Raw genomic sequence first — 20,564 nt, forward strand, 5'->3', positions numbered from 1 at the left:
GGACACTAACTTGGGTTAACTTCAGGCACAGGACCCCCAGTGATGGAGAGCACTTGTAGACCTGGTTGGCTCTACACATGATGACATCTCTGGGACCACTAACTTGGGTTAACTTCAGGCACAGGACCCCAGTGATGGAGAGCACTTGTAGACTGGTTGGCTCTACACATGAGACATCTCTGGGACCACTAACTTGGGTTAACTTCAGGCACAGGACCCCCAGTGATGGAGAGCACTTGTAGACCTGGTTGGCTCTAACAATGATGACATCTCTGGGACCACTAACTTGGGTAACTTCAGGCACAGGACCCCCACAGTGATGGAGAGCACTTGTAGACCTGGTTGGCTCTACACATGATGACATCTCTGGGACCACTAACTTGGGTTAACTTCAGGCACAGGACCCCCAGTGATGGAGAGCACTTGTAGACCTGGTTGCTCTACACATGATGACATCTCTGGGACCACTAACTTGGGTTAACTTCAGGCACAGGACCCCCAGTGATGGAGAGCACTTGTAGACTGGTGTTGGCTCTACACATGATGACATCTCTGGACCACTAACTTGGGTTAACTTCAGGCACAGGACCCCAGTGATGGAGAGCACTTGTAGACCTGGTTGGCTCTACACATGATGACATCTCTGGGACCACTAACTTGGGTTAACTTCAGGCACAGGACCCCCAGTGATGGAGAGCACTTGTAGACCTGGTTGGCTCTACACATGATGACATCTCTGGGACCACTAACTTGGGTTAACTTCAATCCCATCAAGCAAAGGTATGAAGCCAAACAAGCCATACAGTGATTCCTAGAGCACAGGTGTTGATGATGATGCTACTGCTGCTACTGCTTCTTCTTCTTCTTCTTCTTCTTCTTCTTCTTCTTCTTCTTCTTCTTCTCTTCTTCTTCCTCCTCCTCCTCTTTTCCTTCCTCCTCCTCTTTTCCTTCCTCCTCCTCCTCTTCTTATTCTTCTTCTCCTTCTTCCTCCTCCTCCTCCTCCTCCTCCTCTTCTTATTCTTCTTCTTCTCCTTCTTCCTCCTCCTCCTCCTCCTCCTCTTTTCCTTCCTCCTCCTCCTCTTCTTATTCTTCTTCTTCTCCTTCTTCCTCCTCCTCCTCCTCCTCCTCCTCTTCTTATTCTTCTTCTTCTTCCTTCTCCTCCTCCTCCTCCTCCTCCTCCTCTTCTTATTCTTCTTCTTCTCCTTCTTCCTCCTCCTCCTCCTCTTCTTCTTCTTCTTCTTCTCCTTCTTCCTCCTCCTCCTCCTCCTCCTCCTCTTCTTCTTCTTCTTCATCTTCTTTCCTCCTCCTCCTCCTCCTCCACTTTTCCTTCTTCCTCCTCCTCCTCCTCCTCTTCTTCTTCTTCTTCTTCTTCTCCTTCTTCTTCCTCCTCCTCCTCCGCCTCCTCTTCTTCTTCTTCTTCTTCTTCTTCTTCTTCTTCTTCTTCTTCTTCTTCTTCTTCTTCGTGCAACAGGAAGAGCATCTGGCCACCTAAATATCAGCCTCAACCAGTTCCACCCAGCACATGAAAGCATGGGATAGTTAAAATGATGAAGATGATCACGGTCATGATGATGATAATGATTATGATGATGTCAATGATGATGATGGTGATGGTGGTGTTAGTGATGATGGTGATGGAGTGATGATGATGATGATGATGACAAAGATAATTATCACAATGATGATAACGACAACAATGATGATAATGATGATGATGATGATGGTGGTGATGATGATAATGATTATGATGACGTCAATGATGATGATGGTGATGGTGGTGTTGGTGATGATGGTGATGATGACAAAGATAATTATCACAATGATGATGACGACAGCAATGATGATAATGATGATGATGATGATGTTGATGGTGGTGATAATGATGATGATGATGATGATAATGATGATCATGACGATGATAATTATCACAATGATGATAATGATGGTGATGTTGGTGGTGATGGTGGTGGTGATGATGATGATGATGTTTGGTGATGATGATGATGATGATGATGATGATGATGATGACAATAATTATCACGATGATGACGACAACAATGATGATGATGATAACAACGATGATAATGATGGTGATGGTGGTGGTGATGGTGATGATGTTCATGATGGTGGTGATAGTGATGATGATGATGGTTGTGGTGATGATGATGATGATGTAAAGCAATTTTTCCTTCCATTGCAGGATTTTATCTTTTCATTGACGCAACATATTTGAAGCAAGAAGACAAAAGCCGTTATATTAGTCAAATGTTTCCTGCTCTCCATACTGAAAGACGCTGCTTTACTTTCTGGTACAGCATGAACGGTAATGGAATTGGTATTCTGAAAATTTTGACTAAATTTGAAACTGGTAGTAATGTAACTATTTGGGAACTCAGCAGGGATCAAGGTAACAAGTGGCTTTATGGACAGGCACCCATACAATCTCATACAGAATATCAGGTATTGAAAATTCCTCACTATTTTTTAATTCTCTTACATATTTCAGTCATTGGACAGCAGCCTTGCTTGGGCTTAGTGCTAATTCTTATTTCTTTACTGCCCACAAGGGGCTACACACAGAGGGGACAAACAAGGATAGACACAGGTATTAAGTCGATTATATCGACCCCAGTGCATAACTGGTACTTATTTAATCGACCCCGAAAGGATGAAAGGCAAAGTCGACCTCGGCAGAATTTGAACTCAGAACGTAGTGACAAACGAAATACAGCTAGGCATTCCACCTGGCGTGCTAACGTTTCTGCCAGCTCGCCGCCTTATAAGTTGATAAAGGATCTTGTTGTTTGCGAAAAGAGACTCAATAGATCACAGTGTGGTAGCTGCTCTACTAAGCTAATTCTGTCAGTCTCTTTATGCTCGACTGCTAAGTTACATGTAAACAAACTGATACCTATTTCTTTATTACCCACAAGGGGCTAAACATAGAGGGGACAAACAAGGACAGACATTGGTATTAAGTCGATTACATCGACCCCAGTGCGTAACTGGTACTTAATTTATCGACCCCGAAAGGATGAAAGGTAAAGTCGACCTTGGCGGAATTTGAACTCAGAACGTAACGGCAGACGTAATACCGCTTAAGCATTTCGCCCGACGTGCCTAACGTTTCTGTTAATCATGTGGTGAGAGACAAACACAAACACACACACACACACACACACACACACACACACACACACACACTCATACACACATACACACATACACACACACACTGGCAGGTATATATTTTGCCAAAGAATCCATAAGTCAGGAAAAGTAGTTATATGTATATTTGTCAAATGGGTGAGTGTATTAATCAGAGTATACAGTATTGTAGATCCATTGCAGCCGATGTTAGCAGTCATTTTTGTACAGGATATTAGGTAATCAGATACTTATCTAATAATGGTGCTCATCAGAGTACGTTGGGATGGACAAAGTGGTGAGTGTTCTCTGTTAGTGGAGTTGAGCAAGTGTGAGCAAGTGGTATATCGGGTTTGTGAGTGTAATAGATGGTTTTAGAGGGTGATGTGTGTAGGATTTCTTTTGAAAGGGGAGGATTGAGCACATACCCAAACATTAAACACCTGATGTGAGTTCATATGTGTATGTGTCTATATGTGTGTATGGTGGAAGGACATATGGTCGAGGTCCTAGCATTTATAATTATGATGGAGCTCACATATTTTCTCATATGTGGGCATGAGTGGAAAATTTCACTCCTGAAGTTTATGTATAGGTGTCTGGGTAAAAGAGAGATAACCCTTTTTTGGTTAGACACAGTCTACACCTTTGCTACTGTTAAAATAAGACTTGCATAACCCCAAGATTATCCACTTGATATTATAATCCATGGTGCTTAACAGCCATAAAACCTACTTTAACATCCGTGGGAGATGCAATACCACAGCCTTGGCAAAACATATTTGGTCATTGAAGGAAAACACCAGCTAAGTAGCATTTGATATTAGTAATAATAATAATAATAATGATTTCAAATTTTTTCCACAAGGGCAGCTTGGGGGAGAGGATTAAGTCAATTACATCAACCTCAGTATTTTACTGGTACTTAATTTATCGATCCCGAAAGGATGAAAGCAATATTATAAAAACTAGCTGGCACCATGCCATCAAAAATGATGGCTAATTGTAGTATTTTATATGTAAATATGGATGGTAAATCAAATACACTTGTCAATGTTATCTGGTGGTTGTCTTTTGAGATGTGATATCGATCATCTTTTGTTACTGAAAGAACGCTGGTTCACACATACATTCACATACTTCCCTTGTACACACACACATACACACATATACTGACACAGAGTTGAAACGCTGCTTGATTTTTCTTTTCAGCATTGAATGTTCGCCATCCCACTTCCATTGTGTATGCACACACACGCACACACACACGCACACACACACACACACACACACATATTCACATATTCTCATACCTCCCTTTTACATACACGCACATATACTCACAGAGTTGAAATGCTCCTACTACCAGTTTTCCATCACCCCTTCCTTTCTTGTTCATATGTTGTGACAGAGAAAAACACATGAGTATTATAATAGTAGATAATTGTTTCTAATTAATGAACCCAAAGTTTTCTTTGTCTTATTCTAACCATTCTTATTTTTCTCAGATAATTATAGAAGCAACAAGAGGAAGAACATTCGAAGGGGACTTAGCCATTGATGATATTATCTTTAAAGACTCTGATTGTTCAGGTGAGTAGCTACCATATACACTCATGGATAGGTTGTACTTTTTTTACCAAAAATTTTGATAAAAATCAGGGGTGCAACCTATCTAATAATAATAATAATAATAAAACATTGTGTACAGTGCTCAGGTGCACTACAACTCATCTAAAGTGTATGCATAGTACATAGGGTAATGTACAAGCGTCAGGAAAAAACAGTGCATGAGTCATGACATACACATATGTGTATGAGTATGGAAGGGGGACAATCAGGTGTAGTTCCGGCGGATTTCGGAAAGCATGAGGGCCTTAAAGGACGCAGTGTCATGGCAGTCAACAACTGACACAGGCAATTTATTCCATGCTTCAGCAACTCTGAGTGTGAAAAAATGTTTCCGAAAGTCATGGGAGCTGTGCTGTTTTCTGACTTTGTAGGCATGTCCACGTGTGTTGGACACATGGAGATCAACACCACAGGGATCTGAAGTAGGCAGCAGCATGTCAGTAGTCCAACCACGTTACCCTGAGTTCAAGCATACCCTGGGCCTGGGCTCTCCAGTTTCCAAGCTGTTAACATCAAAAATTATTTACATCAAAATGGTGCTCTTTTTCTATGAAAATCCCTATTTTTTACGATTTTTTTACTGCTGTGTCACCATTTTTCGGTGTATTTCAATCAGAAAATTGTTCACTTAAAGAGAATAACAAGCTACATAATGCAAAATTTTTACTTTTCAAAAATTCCAATTCTAAAGGGTCGAAACAAACCCGAGCAACGCTGGGCGATACTGCTAGTATTTCATAAATGTTAGTTATATTTACATTAAAAAAGAACCATATAGCTCCCCAGATTATAGTGTGGCCTATCTGTGAGTCAACCACAAATGCCTACCTTGACAACCCCAAATTAAGGGTGCAACCTATCCACTGACGCATCCAATTTGCAATTATATATATAGTAATACCAATGCCACTACACCAATGATAAGTGACAGCATCGTCCTTACAAATTTATTGGCTAAACAAGTAACTAACAACTCATTCTGTTACTTTCAGAATTAGCAACGATTCCAGAAGGTCCTTTTTTACATGGCACTAACAATGGCCCCAACTACGATTTCACTTGGCTTGATGAGTCTTCAAGCGCCGCATATTGCGAAAGGTCCATTGCAGATAAAGTCATTCCATTTGATGCCCTAGCATTTTTTGTATGTATCTGCCATCAACAATGTCTAGATTCTTTTCTTGGCTGCTTCCAAGTACCATTTCTCTAGACTTATGATGCTCTATAAAAGTACTTTATAAGCTGAGTCTCAATGCAACATACACAAAAATTCACAAAATATTAAGCTGCTCTTTGACCCACCTAGTAACAACTTGGGCAACTTGCGGCTGGCATGGAAAGCCAACATAAATTGATGGTGATAGTGGTGGTGGTGGTGGTGGTGATGGCAGCACCAATGGTGATGATGAGGATGATGATGATATTTATATATTGTTTTCTTTTGTTTTCTTTTATAGTACTACCACACACTGCAGCTCCAAAGGACACCAATGTTGTCATTCCAACAGGCATACCACCTAAAAACACAGGTAAGCATTACAATATATACATATCAGTCCACTTATGCGTGCCTTTCCTTCATTGGACACTAAACTCTGCTTGCGAAGACTTGTTGAGGCAAGTGAAATCGAAATCAAATTCGAAGACTGGCATCCATGCTAGTGGTGCGCTAAGCGTACCATACGAGTGAGATCATGGCCAGAGCAACAAGCTGGCCTCCAAGCCGATGGCACGTTAAAAACACCATTCGAGCATGATCATTACCTGTGTCACCTTACTGGCACTTGTGCTGGTGGCACATAAAAAAAACTTTTGAGCGAGGTCATTGCCAGTGCCGCTGGGCTGGCTACTGTGCAGATGGCACATGAAAAGCACCATTTAAGCTTGGCCGTTGTCAGTACCGCCTCACTGGCCCTCGTGCCAGTGGCACGTAAAAGCTCCCACTACACTCTCAGAGTGGTTGGCATTAGGAAGGGTGTCCAGCTGTAGAAACTCTGCCAGATCAGATTGGAGTCTGGTGCAGCCATCTGGTTTGCCAGACCTCAGTCAAATCGTCCAACACTTGCTAGCATGGAAAGTGGACGTTAAACGATGATGATGATGATGATATATATATATATATATATATATATATATATATATATATATATATATATATACATATATATACATATATACACACACACATAAATATCGAATGATGAAAATGAGTGCTCAATACTGCATTGGTGAATAGAGTTTCTTTATTTGTGTATTAAAGCTACAACTGGCTTCATGCTAAAAATATCTTAATATCTTAGCAATTTTTCAAGCTGATCATAATGGAGGAATGGTGTTTTTATCCAAACTGGAGATGAGCACCATTCCTCCATGTGATCAGCTTAAAAAATTGTTAGGATATTAATTTATTTTTCTTAGCATGTAACCAATGCTAGCCTTAATGCACAAATAAACAAATAAATATGTAAATAATTCAAAGAAAGCTAGAGGCTGTGAATCCAACCAACTAAGGGATAGTATCTATCCAATATACTGCTGGTAGAATACCTATTTAATACACAAGTGTTGGTTATTGTGTGGCAATTACCCTACTGAGTATAATAATTAGGCGAGGGTAATAAGTGGTTTTACCCTTAATTTATATGGTAAGAAGAAAATGGAGGGAGTCCAGAGGTCAAATTCATCATCTGTTAGACATTATATTATATCTATTTATTTATTTTAAACAGTTCAGATAATATATAATTTTTAAATTACTAATACTTTACATATGTATTTATATATCAAACCAAATCAAAATAAATGAACATCAATGGAATATGTATCTTTGTGGTACCAGTGCTGGTGGCACATAAGAAAACCATCCGAACATGGCCGTAGCCAGTACCGCATCGACTGGCCTCCGTGCGGTGGGCACGTAACAAACACCATCCGATCGTGGCCGTTCGCCAGCCTCGTCTGCCACCTGTGTCGGTGGCACATAAAAAACACCATCCGAGCGTGGCCGTTCGCCAGCCTCGTCTGGCACCTGTGTCGGTGGCACATAAAAAACACCATCCGAGCGTGGCCGTTCGCCAGCCTCGTCTGGCACCTGGGTCGGTGGCACATAAAATCACCCACTACACTCTCGGAGTGGTTGGCGTTAGGAAGGGCATCCAGCTGTAGAAACACTGCCAGATCTGACTGGCCTGGTGCAGCCTTCGGGCTCCCTAGACCCCAGTTGAACCGTCCAACCCATGCCAGCATGGAAAGCGGACGTTAAACGATGATGATGATGATGATGATGATATTATCTGAACTGTTATATATATATATAATATATATATATATATATATATATATATATATATATATTATATATATATAGAAAAATAGTAAATTGGAACTTGTTTGCAGCTCGTTATTATTATATTCATTTATTGAATAGAATAATATTCTTTTTTTCTGAAGCAATTTTAAAATTAATCACCATTATACTCTTTACTCTCTTTTCACTCTTTTACTTGTTTCAGTCATTTGACTGTGGCCATGCTGGAGCACCACCTTTAGTCGAGCAAATCGACCCGAGGACTTATTCTTTGTAAGCCTAGTACTTATTTTATCGGTCTCTTTTGCCGAAGCAGTAAGTTACGGGGATGCAAACACACCACCATCTGTTGTCAAGCGATGCTGGGAGGACAAACACAGACAAATAAACATACACACACACATACATATATACGACGGGCTTCTTTCAGTTTCCGTCTATCAAATCCACTCCCAAGGCTTTCGTTGGCCCGAGGCTATAGTAGAAGACACTTGACCAAAGTGCCACGCAGTGGGACTGAACCCAGAACCATGTGGTTGGTGAGCAGACACAGGTATTATCATACTTATGTAGTTATGAAACTCACTTCTTCAATCACGTAGCATTAGCTTCCATCCCACCTTGTGGTAAACTTGAGTAAATGACTTCTACTCTGCCCTGAGACAAGAAATGTCTTATGTGTTTATATGTGTCAACGTTTACAATCTACACTAAGCTACAGCTGGAAAAAATTATGTTTGTTGACGTTTCTTGTCAGCAAATCAATCTTTACAGTTCTATATTTAAGAGATGAGGAATTATGTACATTATTGGGGTCGATCTAATTGACTGGCCCCCTCCCCAAATATTTCGGGCCTTGTGCTTATAGTAGAAAGGATCATTATTGTTGTTGTTGTTGTTGTTATCATTATTATTATTATCATTATTATTATTGAGTGAGAGAGCAGTTCATGCCATCAAAGTGACACTGGGATAAAATATACGAAGCCCAATATACCCATCATGACTACCCGTCTGATAAAGGTACATCAGGCACATGCATCACAACCATATGTGCGCGACATGGTGATCTCATATCAAGATAAACAGCACGACCTTGCAGGTGGGGCCCAGTAAGAATTTTCTTCAGGTCGAGTAGCCCATCCCGCTCAAAAGGTCTCTGAATACGGGTTGTTTAAGGATGTTGAAAGAACCACCCATGTTTCCAGAGGTGAATTATTCAAACTCCAAAGAATCCCTCTCAACACATGGCTATGATGCTCCTCCACTACTTCTGCTCGTGATCAGAGATGCACATATCATCAGCCACAAAGGGACATGCTCAACTGGTTAAGATCAAACAATTATTATTATCATTATTATCATTATTATTATTATTATTATTATTATTATTATTATTATTATTATTATATTATTATTATTATTATTATTATCATTATTATCATTATTATCATTATTATTATTATTATTATTATTATCATTATTATTATTATTATTATTATTATTATTATTATTATTATTTTTATTATTATTATTATTATTATTATCATTATTATCATTATTATCATTATTATTATTATTATTATTATCATTATTATTATTATTATTATTATTATTATTATTATTATCATTATTATCCTTATCATTATTATCATTATCATTATTATCATTATTATTATCATTATTATCATTATTATCATTATTATCATTATTATTATTATTATTATTATTATTATTATTATTATTATCATTATTATTATTATTATCATTATTATTATTATTATTATTATTATTATTATTATTATTATTATCATTATTATTATTATTATTATTATTGTTATTGTTATTATTATTATTATTGTTGTTGTTGTTGTTATTATCATTATTATTATTATTGTTGTTGTTGTTATTATTATTATTATTATTATTATTATTATTATTATTATTATTATTATTAATTTGCAATGTTCAAGTCCTGTGAATTTAGCCCTTTGTTTTGTTTTGTTTTTTTCCCATTCAAGGGTTTTTTTTTCTCAGCTTATCTTTTGCATCTATGTTCACACTGAGGTACCCCATTAACTGTTTTCTTTAATAACTTGCCTCTGTTTCAGAAACTACAAAACCATTCAATTGTTCCTTTGACGACGGAATATGTGGTTGGACCCAAGATCCGCAAGATGACTTTGACTGGAGTGAAATGGCTGGCAAAACACAAACCTGGGGCACTGGACCTTCATCTGATCATGGTGGAAGTGAGTTGCTAATTGTTATTTTATCTGTTTTATGATCACATTCAAGGAGCTTATGAAAGACAACTTGGTGACTAATTAAGGCCGACCAATGCCTTGTGAGTGGATTTGGTAGATGGAAACTGAAAGAAGCCTGTTGTATATATGTATATGTATAAATGTGTGTGTGTGTGTGTGTGTGTTTGTATGTCTGTGTTTGTCCCCCTAGCATTGCTTGACAACCAATGCTGGTGCGTTTACATCCCCGTCACTTAGCAGTTCGGCAAAAGAGACTGATAGAATAAGTACTGGGCTTACAAAGAATAAGTCCCGGGGTCGATTTGCTCGACTAAAGGCGGTGCTCCAGCATGGCCGCAGTCAAATGACTGAAACAAGTAAAAGAATAAAAGAATAGGACTATACATCTTCGTGGTCCTCTCAGTCGTGGCCCAGAAAAATTATCCTACTTGTGGTTGCTTGATATGGAGAGAGGGCTGCGCCAGAGCTGGGCTGGTCTTCATCTCAATGAAGTAAACTCGAGCAATGAGAAATCTCATACCTTGGTCAATAATGTAACTTGCTGGCTGGTCTAAGAATTAAAGGTCCATGATTACGTCCTTAAGTGGATTAAAACAAATATTACGTCCTTAAGTGGATTAAAACAAATATTACGTCCTTAAGTGGATTAAAACAAATATCAATGGGAAAAAATATGTATGAAATATCGAAATGATTTTATTTAAGTATTTCTTTTTCTTTTTGAATCAGTAAGTTAGGATAAGTGGAGGCACATGGCCTAGTGGTTAGAGTAGCGGACTCGTGGTGGTGGTGATGACGATGACAACGATGATGATGGTGGTGGTGTTGGTAGTGATGGTGGTTGGGGATGATAGCAATAACGACGATTACAATCTCATTGATGATGATGATGATGATGCCAACTATGACAATGATGATTATGATGCTGATGATAATAATGATGGTGAAAATGATGGTGGTGGTGGTGGTGGTTGTGAAGATGGTGGTGGTGGTGGTTGTGAAGATGGTGGTGGTGGTGGTGTTGGTGGGAGGAGGGGGTGATGACAACGACAACGGCGATGACGATGATGATGACAGTGCTGATGATTATAGCAATGATGACAACGACAACGACAATTACAATGACGACGATAACGATGATGACAACAATGATGATGATGACAACGACAATGATTTTACTAACCAATTGTTTCTTTCATTCTTTTGTCCAGAAGGCCATTATCTTTACATTGAAGCATCTAACAAACGAAAGGGTCAAAAGGCTCGACTGGTCAGTCCCCTGGTCAAATCAGTCGGCATGGTATGTGTGAGCGTATATTACTATATGTATGGCAGTGATATCAAAGACCTTAAAATTTATGTCATGTCTGGGTCTAACTCACCTCAACAAATATTTGCCAAGTCTGGATCAAGTGGAAGGCGATGGAACCAGGCCCAGGTTCAGTTTCAGACACTATCTCCATTCAATGTAAGTTTCCTTCTCTTTAAGTTTTATATATATATATGTATATATGTATATGTAATAATAAAGGGTAAAATTAATTAATTAATTAGTAATTAATATTTTTACCAAGCAGTGTTCAGTATGTTAAAAAAACCATTTACAGTAAACTTAAACATTACTTTATATAATTAGGGTTCAGCAAAAAAATTTGCATTGCCACATACCGAACTTTTAGAAATAGCAGCCAAAGAATTTAGCTATTTCCTCTACTATAAGAAGAATCTCCCAGACAATGTATACTCAAAAACAATTGTTTTTGACAATGTATACTCAAAAAATTGTAGAAATTGAAAATGCTTGAGGCCTAAAATCTTGCTATATATTATTACTAGAAAAATCCTAAATTCTTGCTCACCAAACTCCACTATTGTAAAAGATTTACAAAAATCCCCCATTTGTGGAGTTAGAGGGCTTGAGGGAATAAATGCCCTTGATTGATCTCAGCAAAAATCTAGCATTTTTCTTGTAATTAAAAAAAGCAATATTTTAGACCACAGGCATTTTCAGTTTTTACAATTCTTTTGTATACCCTAGTATACATGTACCTGTAAAGGCTCAAATCTTTTGAACTGAAATAGTTTTTTTTAATAAACAGAAAATGGACAAAAATGTTTTGCTAGAAATGATCTAAAATGACATTACATTTGAAAATTCTTCAATAAACGTTTTTCTTTCATAATGTTCGAAACAGATTATTTTAGAAGCAACCAGGGGCAGAGGAAATCGAGGGGACATTGCCATTGATGATGTTGCTGTAAATGAAGGATTTTGCACAAGACGTAAGTAACATTGCTTGATCCCAGAAAATCGGGTTTGCTTTCTTTGATATTTTAAACAAAATATTCATAATCGTAGTGGCTGTGCGGTAAGTAGTTTGCTTACCAACTACATGGTTCTGGGTTCAGTCTCACTGCTTGGCACCTTGGGAAAATGTCTTCTTGCCTCGTGTCAACCAAATTCTTGTGAGTAGATTTGGTAGACGGAAACTGAAAGAAGCTTGTCATATATATATTGGGTGTGTAAGATATTTGAGGACAGATTTATGTTTTTTAAAAAAAACACAGATATATAATAACAGATAATAACTGGCCTTCCATTGTATACATTGTCTATCCAGGGCTTAACAATTGTTTGCAGGACCTCAATGTAGGTGGCAGAGTTAACACTAAAGCCTTGTGAAAAGAAGTAAGAAGGCATCACATGTCCTTCATTGCTGTCAACCCCTAAAACCATGATAGTTGCAGGAAATTTTGTATGCATAACACTTGGGACTTCAGAAGTGTCTGCACATAACCATCTGTCATTTCTTCTGTTAACTTTTTGATCTTGGTCGAAGTTTTTCTTGTTTGAGAAAAACCAAAACAAATCTTCTTCTGCTGGATTTTTCAGTTTGTTTAAAAGCCTTTCACATATGATGTATTGATTTTCTTTTGCTTTTACTAAAAAATTGACCTTTCCTCATCATATAAGACTAATATCTGAAGTCTTCGTGGACAACATTTCTGACTATTCCTTCTGACACATGGAGATCTTTTGCAATTGACCTCATGGACTTTCTGGGATTGTAGTCAATGTTCTGTTGAACTTACTGGATAAATTCAGGTGTTCTGATGATTTTGGAGCATTTAGAACGCTTTTTATGCTTTGATACTAGTGATACATCTCCGTCTTCAGTCTCCAACTCCTTACAAACTTTATAGACGAAAGATCTGGCAACATAAAAATTAAGTTATTTCTAAATTGCTATGCTTAGCCTTTATAACCACAATAACAGCATGCCTCTTCATTTCTTGAGCAAACTGAGTGTCTGTCATCATTATTTTCTGAAACAAAGATTATACAGAGTTAGTGAAAAATGCAGCAATGAACCAAAAAGGTATGTCCTCAAATACCTTATGCACCCTGTGTGTGTGTGTGTGTGTGTGTTTGTCCCCCCACCAGCATTGCTTGGTGTGTTTATGTCCCTGTAACTTAGTGGTTCAGCACAAGAGTCCGATAGAATAAGTACTCGGCTTACAAAGAATAAGTCCTGGGGTCGATTTGTTCAACTAAAGGTGGTGCACCATCATGGCCACAGTCAAATGTCTGATGTGTGTGTACAATTGTCTCAGCTTCATGTAATGGTTGTAAATGAATATCCTTGTCATATAAGCGGTGTTGTTCATACCCAGTTTTCCCATGAAAAACGTGTCAGGCCATTTTGGGAAGTAAAAACCGTGCTTGGAAATAGGTAGCAACAGGCAACAGGAAGGGCATCTGGCTGTTGAAAACCTGCCTCAACAAATTCTGCTTCACCTATGCAAGCATGGAAGAGTGTGTGTTAAATAATAGTGATGAGGATAATGATGATGCTGATGATGAATAGAGGAACACCTGTTCTTAGACTCTTTCAAAACCTTTGGTGGAATGAAAGAAAGAGACAGATAGATGCACTAGCATAGCTAGAATGTGTGCCATCTGGGGCAGCCCTTCTCTTGCTGCCCCCAGACCCCACAGAAAACAGATATTGTTTACAGCCCCTTTAAAAGTGCTGCCCAAGGAGGACTGCCCTTGCCCACCCACCCCTAGCTCCACAAGTGGATAAATGAGTACCACTTCATGGTACTATGACTTCTATTGTAGCCCAGGGCAAACTAAAGCCTTAGGAATGCTAGGTAAATAAAAGCCAAAAGAAGGTTGTCCTCTGTTTGTGTGTGAGAGCATGTTAGGGTTATTTTCCTTCGCCTTCAGGTCACGTGGTGGTTGCAAATAATGACTGTTACCATCAAACAAGTGTGGTGTTGTTTGTTTTCAATCTTCTATGGAAACACAGCAGGTGATAAAAAAAATATTGCCTTTCATGGAAATAGACGATGGTCAGCAATGGGGAGAGCATCATCATCATCATCATCATCGTTTAGCGTTCGTTTTCCATGCTAGCATGGGTTGGACGGTTCAACTGGGGTCTGTGAAGCTAGAAGGCTTCATCAGGCCCAGTCAGATCTGGCAGAGTTTCTACAGCTGGATGCCCTTCCTAACGCCAACCACTCCGTGAGTGTAGTGGGTGCTTTTTACGTGCCACCCACACAGGTGCCAGACAGAGCTGGCAAACGGCCACGAACGGATGGTGCTTTTTATGTGCCACTGGCACGAGGGCCAGGCGAGGCTGGCAACGGACACGAAACGGGGCGGTGCTGGCAACGGTCGCGAAATGGAAGGTTCTCTTACATGCCACCAGCACTGGTAACACATCTGCAATTTCCATTGATCGATTTCGATTCTGATCCTCACTTGCCTCAACAGGTCTTCACAAGTAGAGTTTTGTGTCCCAAGAAGGGAAGGTATGCATACGTAGGCTGGCTCCATCCCATGTAGAAGGCCACAGGTTATGGACTCACTTGTCCTGCCGGGTCTTCTCGTGCACAGCACACTTCCAGAGCCATAGAAAATCAAATCTGCCTAAATGAATTCCATCTGGCCTGTGTTAGCAGCAGGGAAAGTGGATGGTAAAACAAAGATGGGCAACTATGATGACAATGACGACTAGGATAAAATTAACCATAAAAGTATTATCTCTTATCTTTAATCTTTTACTTGTTTCTGTCACTTGGCTATGGCCATGCTGGGGCACAGTGTTGAAGGGTTTTAGTCAAGTAAATCAAGCTCAGGACTTATTTTTGTTTTTAAGCCTGGACTTATTTCATTAGTTTCTTTTGCTGAACTGCTAAGTTACAGGGGCATAAACACATCAACACCAAATGTCAAGTGGCAGTAGGGGACAAACATACACAAGCACACACATACATATATATATATATATATATATATATACTAGCAGTATCGCCCGGTGTTGCTCGGGTTTGTTTCGACCCTTTTGAATTGGAATTTTTGAGAGGTAAAAATTTTGCATTATGTAGTTTGTTATTGTCTTTAAGTGAACATTTTTCTGGTTGAAATACACGAAAACGGCGACACAGCAGTCAAAAAATCGTAAAAAATAGGGATTTTCATAGAAAAAAATACACCTTTTTGATGTAAATAATTTTGGGTGTTAACATAGTCCGATTTGAATTTTTTCTTCTACGGAAGGAAGAGCAAGCCTTCTATCATACTCTCAATTTTGGTCAACTTGCGCTGCAGGGTCTCAGAGGAGATAGCGTTAGTTGAAGGCTACCAAACCTGCAATACACAGACAACTTCAGCTTTATATATATATAAATATACAACACGTTTATTTCAGTTTCCATCTGCCAAATCCTCACAGAAGGTTTTGGTCAGCCTTAAGCTATTGTAGAAGACACTTGCCCTAGGTGCTACACAGTGGGACTGAACCCAGGATCGCGTGGTTGGGAAAACAGCTTCTTACCATGCCTTATGATTAAATTTTTTACTTAAATTTTGTTTTTGTTCTTTTAAATCCTATTTCAGAGGCAGCTATTGGAAGTGGTAAATATTATAATTTTGAAAGCCGTAACAGAATGGCTCAGATGAAAGATGATGATTTTGATTGGAAATTAGGCTCTGGCTGGGAAGCAAGACACTCCTCACGACCTTCAAAAGATCATACTTTCAAAACTTCAAGAGGTATTGTATGTTTGTAATCATTTTTATGAAGATTAAATGCTTATTGCTTGTAAGAGTTAATTTTCTGGCACCGTTGAATCATTCAAATGTCACAGAAGATATTATGTTGGAACTAGTGGACAATAAGGAATAAGAAATTAATGCTTTTTGGGGGTCCATGCAATAAAATAGTAAATTGTGTACATTATTTACATTGTTTACATTTGATGAATATTTGTCCTCATCTTGTTTGTTGTTAACACAACGTTTCGGCTGATATACCCTCCAGCCTTTTAGTCAGATATCTTGGGGAAATTTCAAATCTGGGTTCTTATTTCTAAGGTATTTTTCGATGTTATTATTTTTATTATTATTAATAGAAAACGGTTGAGAACCTGAAGAAATTTAGCTTTAGATCTATGTCTTGGTATTTTCTGCGAGAAACAGCCAGGTTTCTTTCTCTAACATTTCTTTCTCAACCTACAAAAGTGAATGGTGTGAAAAACAAAATAGGAATTTTGAAAGAAGTTTCTATAAAACTAGTTTTAAACATCGAATGGCTATGGGGTCCATCATAATAAAATAATAATCAAAAGGGTCCATAGATAAAGATGGTTGAGAACCCCCTTTCTTTTGATGTATGTCTTGGTATATATTGTAAGAAACAGACAGGTTTCTTTCTCTAACATTTTAAATTGTTCAACCTACACAAGTTAATGGTGTGAAAAGCAAAATAGGAATTTAAAAGAGGTTTCTATAGAACTAAACTTTAAAAATAGTATGACTATGGGTGACCACCAGAATAAATTAGTTATCAGAGAGGTCCATAGATAAAAATGTATGGTTGAAAACCACTGCTTTAACTGATAGCCTAGCATTTTATTGTTTTCTACTCTAGGCACAAGACCCGAAATTTTGGGGGGAGGGGGCAGTCAATTAGATCGACCTCAGTATGCAACAGGTACTTAATTTATCGACCCTGAAAGGATGAAAGGTAAAGTCGACCTCGGTGGAATTTGAACTCACAGCGTAAAGACAGGCGAAACACCACTAAGAATTTCGCCTGGCATGCTAACGTTTCTGCCAGCTTGCTGCATTAAGCCTAGCATTTTATTGATACAGTTTTCTCGTTATCTTGCCACAGTTTTACGAAATTTTAATTGGCCTTTGAGAATTAAATACTTTCAGTAGAGGTTCTTTTATTCTTTTACTTGTTTCAGTCATTTGACTGTGGCCATGCTGGAGCACCGCCTTTAGTTGAACAAACTGATCCCAGGACTTATTCTTTGCAAGCTTAGTACTTATTCTATCGGTCTCTTTTGCCGAACCGCTAAGCTTCGGAGACATAAATACAACAACATCAGTTGGTGGGGGGACAAACACACACACATACAAATATATATATATACATACTATATATATATATATTAATACGATGGGCTTCTTTCAGTTTCCGTTTACCAAATCAACTCACAAGGCTTTGTTCAGCCTGAGGCTATAGTAGAAGACACTTGCCCAAGGTGCCATGCAGTGGGACTGAACCTAAAACCATGAGGTCGGGGAGCAAGCTTCTTACCACACAGCCACTCATACTTAACTTCATAAGCAGGCTGTTCCATTGATTTGATCAAGTGGAACAGTCATTGCCAGTTAGTTATTGTAAACTGGAAACACTGCTTCATTTCCAGAAAGTTCTCTTGCAACATAGTGTTCACATAATGGAATAAATTTTATATATATATATATAGGCGTAGGAGTGGCTGTGTGGTAAGTAGCTTGCTTACAAACCACATGGTTCCGGGTTCAGTGCCACTGCGTGACACCTTGGGCAAGTGTCTTCTACTATAGTTTCGGGCCGACCAAAGCCTTGTGAGTGGATTTGGTAGACGGAAACTGAAAGAAGCCCATTGTATATATGTATATATATATATATATATGTGTGTGTGTATGTTTGTGTGTTGTGTTTGTCCCCACCAACATCGCTTGACAACCGATGCTGGTGTGTTTACGTCCCTGTAACTTAGCGGTTCGGCAAAAGAGCGATAGAATAAGTACTAGGCTTACAAAGAATAAGTCCTGGGGTCGATTTCCTCGACTAAAGACGGTGCTCCAGCATGGCCACAGTCAAATGACTGAAACCAGTAAATGAGTAAATGACTAAATATAAGAATTTTTTGCATAATGAGATAAATAAATCAAGACCGTGTAGATATTAAAACATTTATAGATAGAAGGTCTTACAGCTGCTCCCAAGACATTTATTAATTATATCCCTTCACTGGAAATGGTGGGAGAGGATGGTGATATATATATATATGCAACAGGCTTCTTTCAGTTTCCGTCTACCAAATCTTCTTACCACACAGCTACGCCTGGGCCTTTTGTAAATTTTGGTCTGAAAAATTTGAATCGTATGTAGGGAAGTACCATAATAGACATAGTATTATGAATTCTAAGCAAGAGGTATTTATTATCACTGCAAATGAAGGAACTGAACAATAATCAAACCCATTTCAATCCCTACACAGTTCACGAAAAACGCTACTCCACAACACAACTGCTTTCTAAAACTAAAACAAGCAATAGATTTATTGATAAATGTTGTTTCCTGAGTAAAAGTTTTTTTTGTGAAATCTTGTTGTGAAGAATTCCTACTACTTCAGATACGTTTATGAAGTGCCATCTTAAAGCATGGGGACAATGGGCAGTTGCCCAGGGGCTTTACAGGTCCAGGGACTCAATTCTGATAGCCAGCCACAACATTCTTTTATTCTTTTATTCTTTACTTGCTTCAGTCATTTGACTGCGGCCATGCTGGAGCACCGCCTTTAGTCGAGCAGATCGACCCCAGGATTTATTCTTTGTAAGCCTAGTACTTATTCTATCGGTTTCTTTTGCCGAACTACTAAGTTACAGGGATGTAAACACATCAACATCAGTTGTCAAATGATGGTGGGGGGGACAAACACAGACACGCACACAAATATACACAGAAAACCAACCAACCCACACACCCACCCACACACACACACACACGCACACATACACATATTTATATTTATTTATATATACAATGGGCTTCTTTCAGTTTCCAACTACCAAATCTATTCACAAGGCTTTGGTCGGCCCGAGACTATAGTAGAAGACCATGCAGTGGGACTGAACCCAGAACCATGAGGTCGGGAAGCAAGCTTCTTACCACACAGCCACACTGCACCTGTCAATAAATATCAATAAATAAATATTAAAACATATCAATAAATAGATATTATAGGGCCCAGGGCATTGGTTTGCGCAAGGGACTATAATGCTGCTAAAATGGCCCTGCTCTTATAGGAAGAAAACAAGATTAAAAGCTTTGACCAGCTCTTAAGTTTGTATATTTTTTATTGTAGGTCATTACATGTACATAAGAGGCAACTCTCGACTTAAACCTGATGATAAAGCAGTTATGAGTACACCAGCTTTTTATAGTCAAAACTCTGCAGTTTGTGTAACATTTTGGTATTTCCTCTATGGGAAAGCATCTGGTTCGTTAATGGTCCAATATGTGAGTGAACAGGATGGTTTTACATCTCCAAAAGTAATTTGGATGAAGAATGGTAAGAAAATCTTTAAAATTATTGACTATAAATTATTCTTTTAACCCAATTAATTTTTTTTTTCCTTAATTATTATAAGCCTATCTCATTTTGTATAAGACATCATTTATTGTATTCTTTCAGTTTCTAAACTTAATTAATCTGAAAACTACCCTAATTGAAGCTTAAAAATTACTGAAAATTTTAAATATTGATTTCATTAAATGACTTTGGAATAATATTGAATAACAGCATTTAGAATATAAAATGCCTGCTGTACATTGCCTCTATAAGGTTTGTGTATTGATGATGGTAGAATGTCTCTCATGTTTACAGTACACGGGGGCAAATCGACCCCAGGACTTATTCTTTGTAAGCCTAGTATTTATTCTATCAGTCTCTTTTGCCGAACTGCTATGTTACGGGGACGTGAACACACCAGCATTGGTTGTCAAGCGATGTTGCAGGGACAAACACAGACACACACACACACATATATACATATATGTGACGGGCTTCTTTCAGTTTTCGTCTACCAAATCCACTCACAAGGCTTTGGTCAGCCTGAGGCTATAGTAGAAGAC

General features: G+C 38.4%; 1 protein-coding gene across 3 annotated transcripts in view; it reads left to right on the top strand.

Moving 5' to 3' along the window:
* The window catches only part of LOC115213822 (MAM and LDL-receptor class A domain-containing protein 1-like), a 382,250-nt gene that overhangs the window by 121,001 nt on the left and 240,685 nt on the right, over window positions 1-20,564 (top strand). For all 3 annotated transcript variants that reach the window (XM_036504533.1, XM_029782714.2, XM_036504532.1), the window contains exons 49-56: window positions 2,201-2,460; window positions 4,656-4,740; window positions 6,237-6,308; window positions 10,198-10,338; window positions 11,565-11,821; window positions 12,549-12,636; window positions 16,265-16,420; window positions 19,795-20,001. In XM_036504533.1, the coding sequence (XP_036360426.1) occupies window positions 2,201-2,460; window positions 4,656-4,740; window positions 6,237-6,308; window positions 10,198-10,338; window positions 11,565-11,821; window positions 12,549-12,636; window positions 16,265-16,420; window positions 19,795-20,001 (1,266 nt within the window). The remainder of the gene's footprint in view (window positions 1-2,200; window positions 2,461-4,655; window positions 4,741-6,236; window positions 6,309-10,197; window positions 10,339-11,564; window positions 11,822-12,548; window positions 12,637-16,264; window positions 16,421-19,794; window positions 20,002-20,564) is intronic.

The sequence above is a fragment of the Octopus sinensis genome, linkage group LG7 (genome assembly GCF_006345805.1).
Source record: "Octopus sinensis linkage group LG7, ASM634580v1, whole genome shotgun sequence".
Lineage (NCBI taxonomy): Eukaryota > Metazoa > Mollusca > Cephalopoda > Octopoda > Octopodidae > Octopus > Octopus sinensis.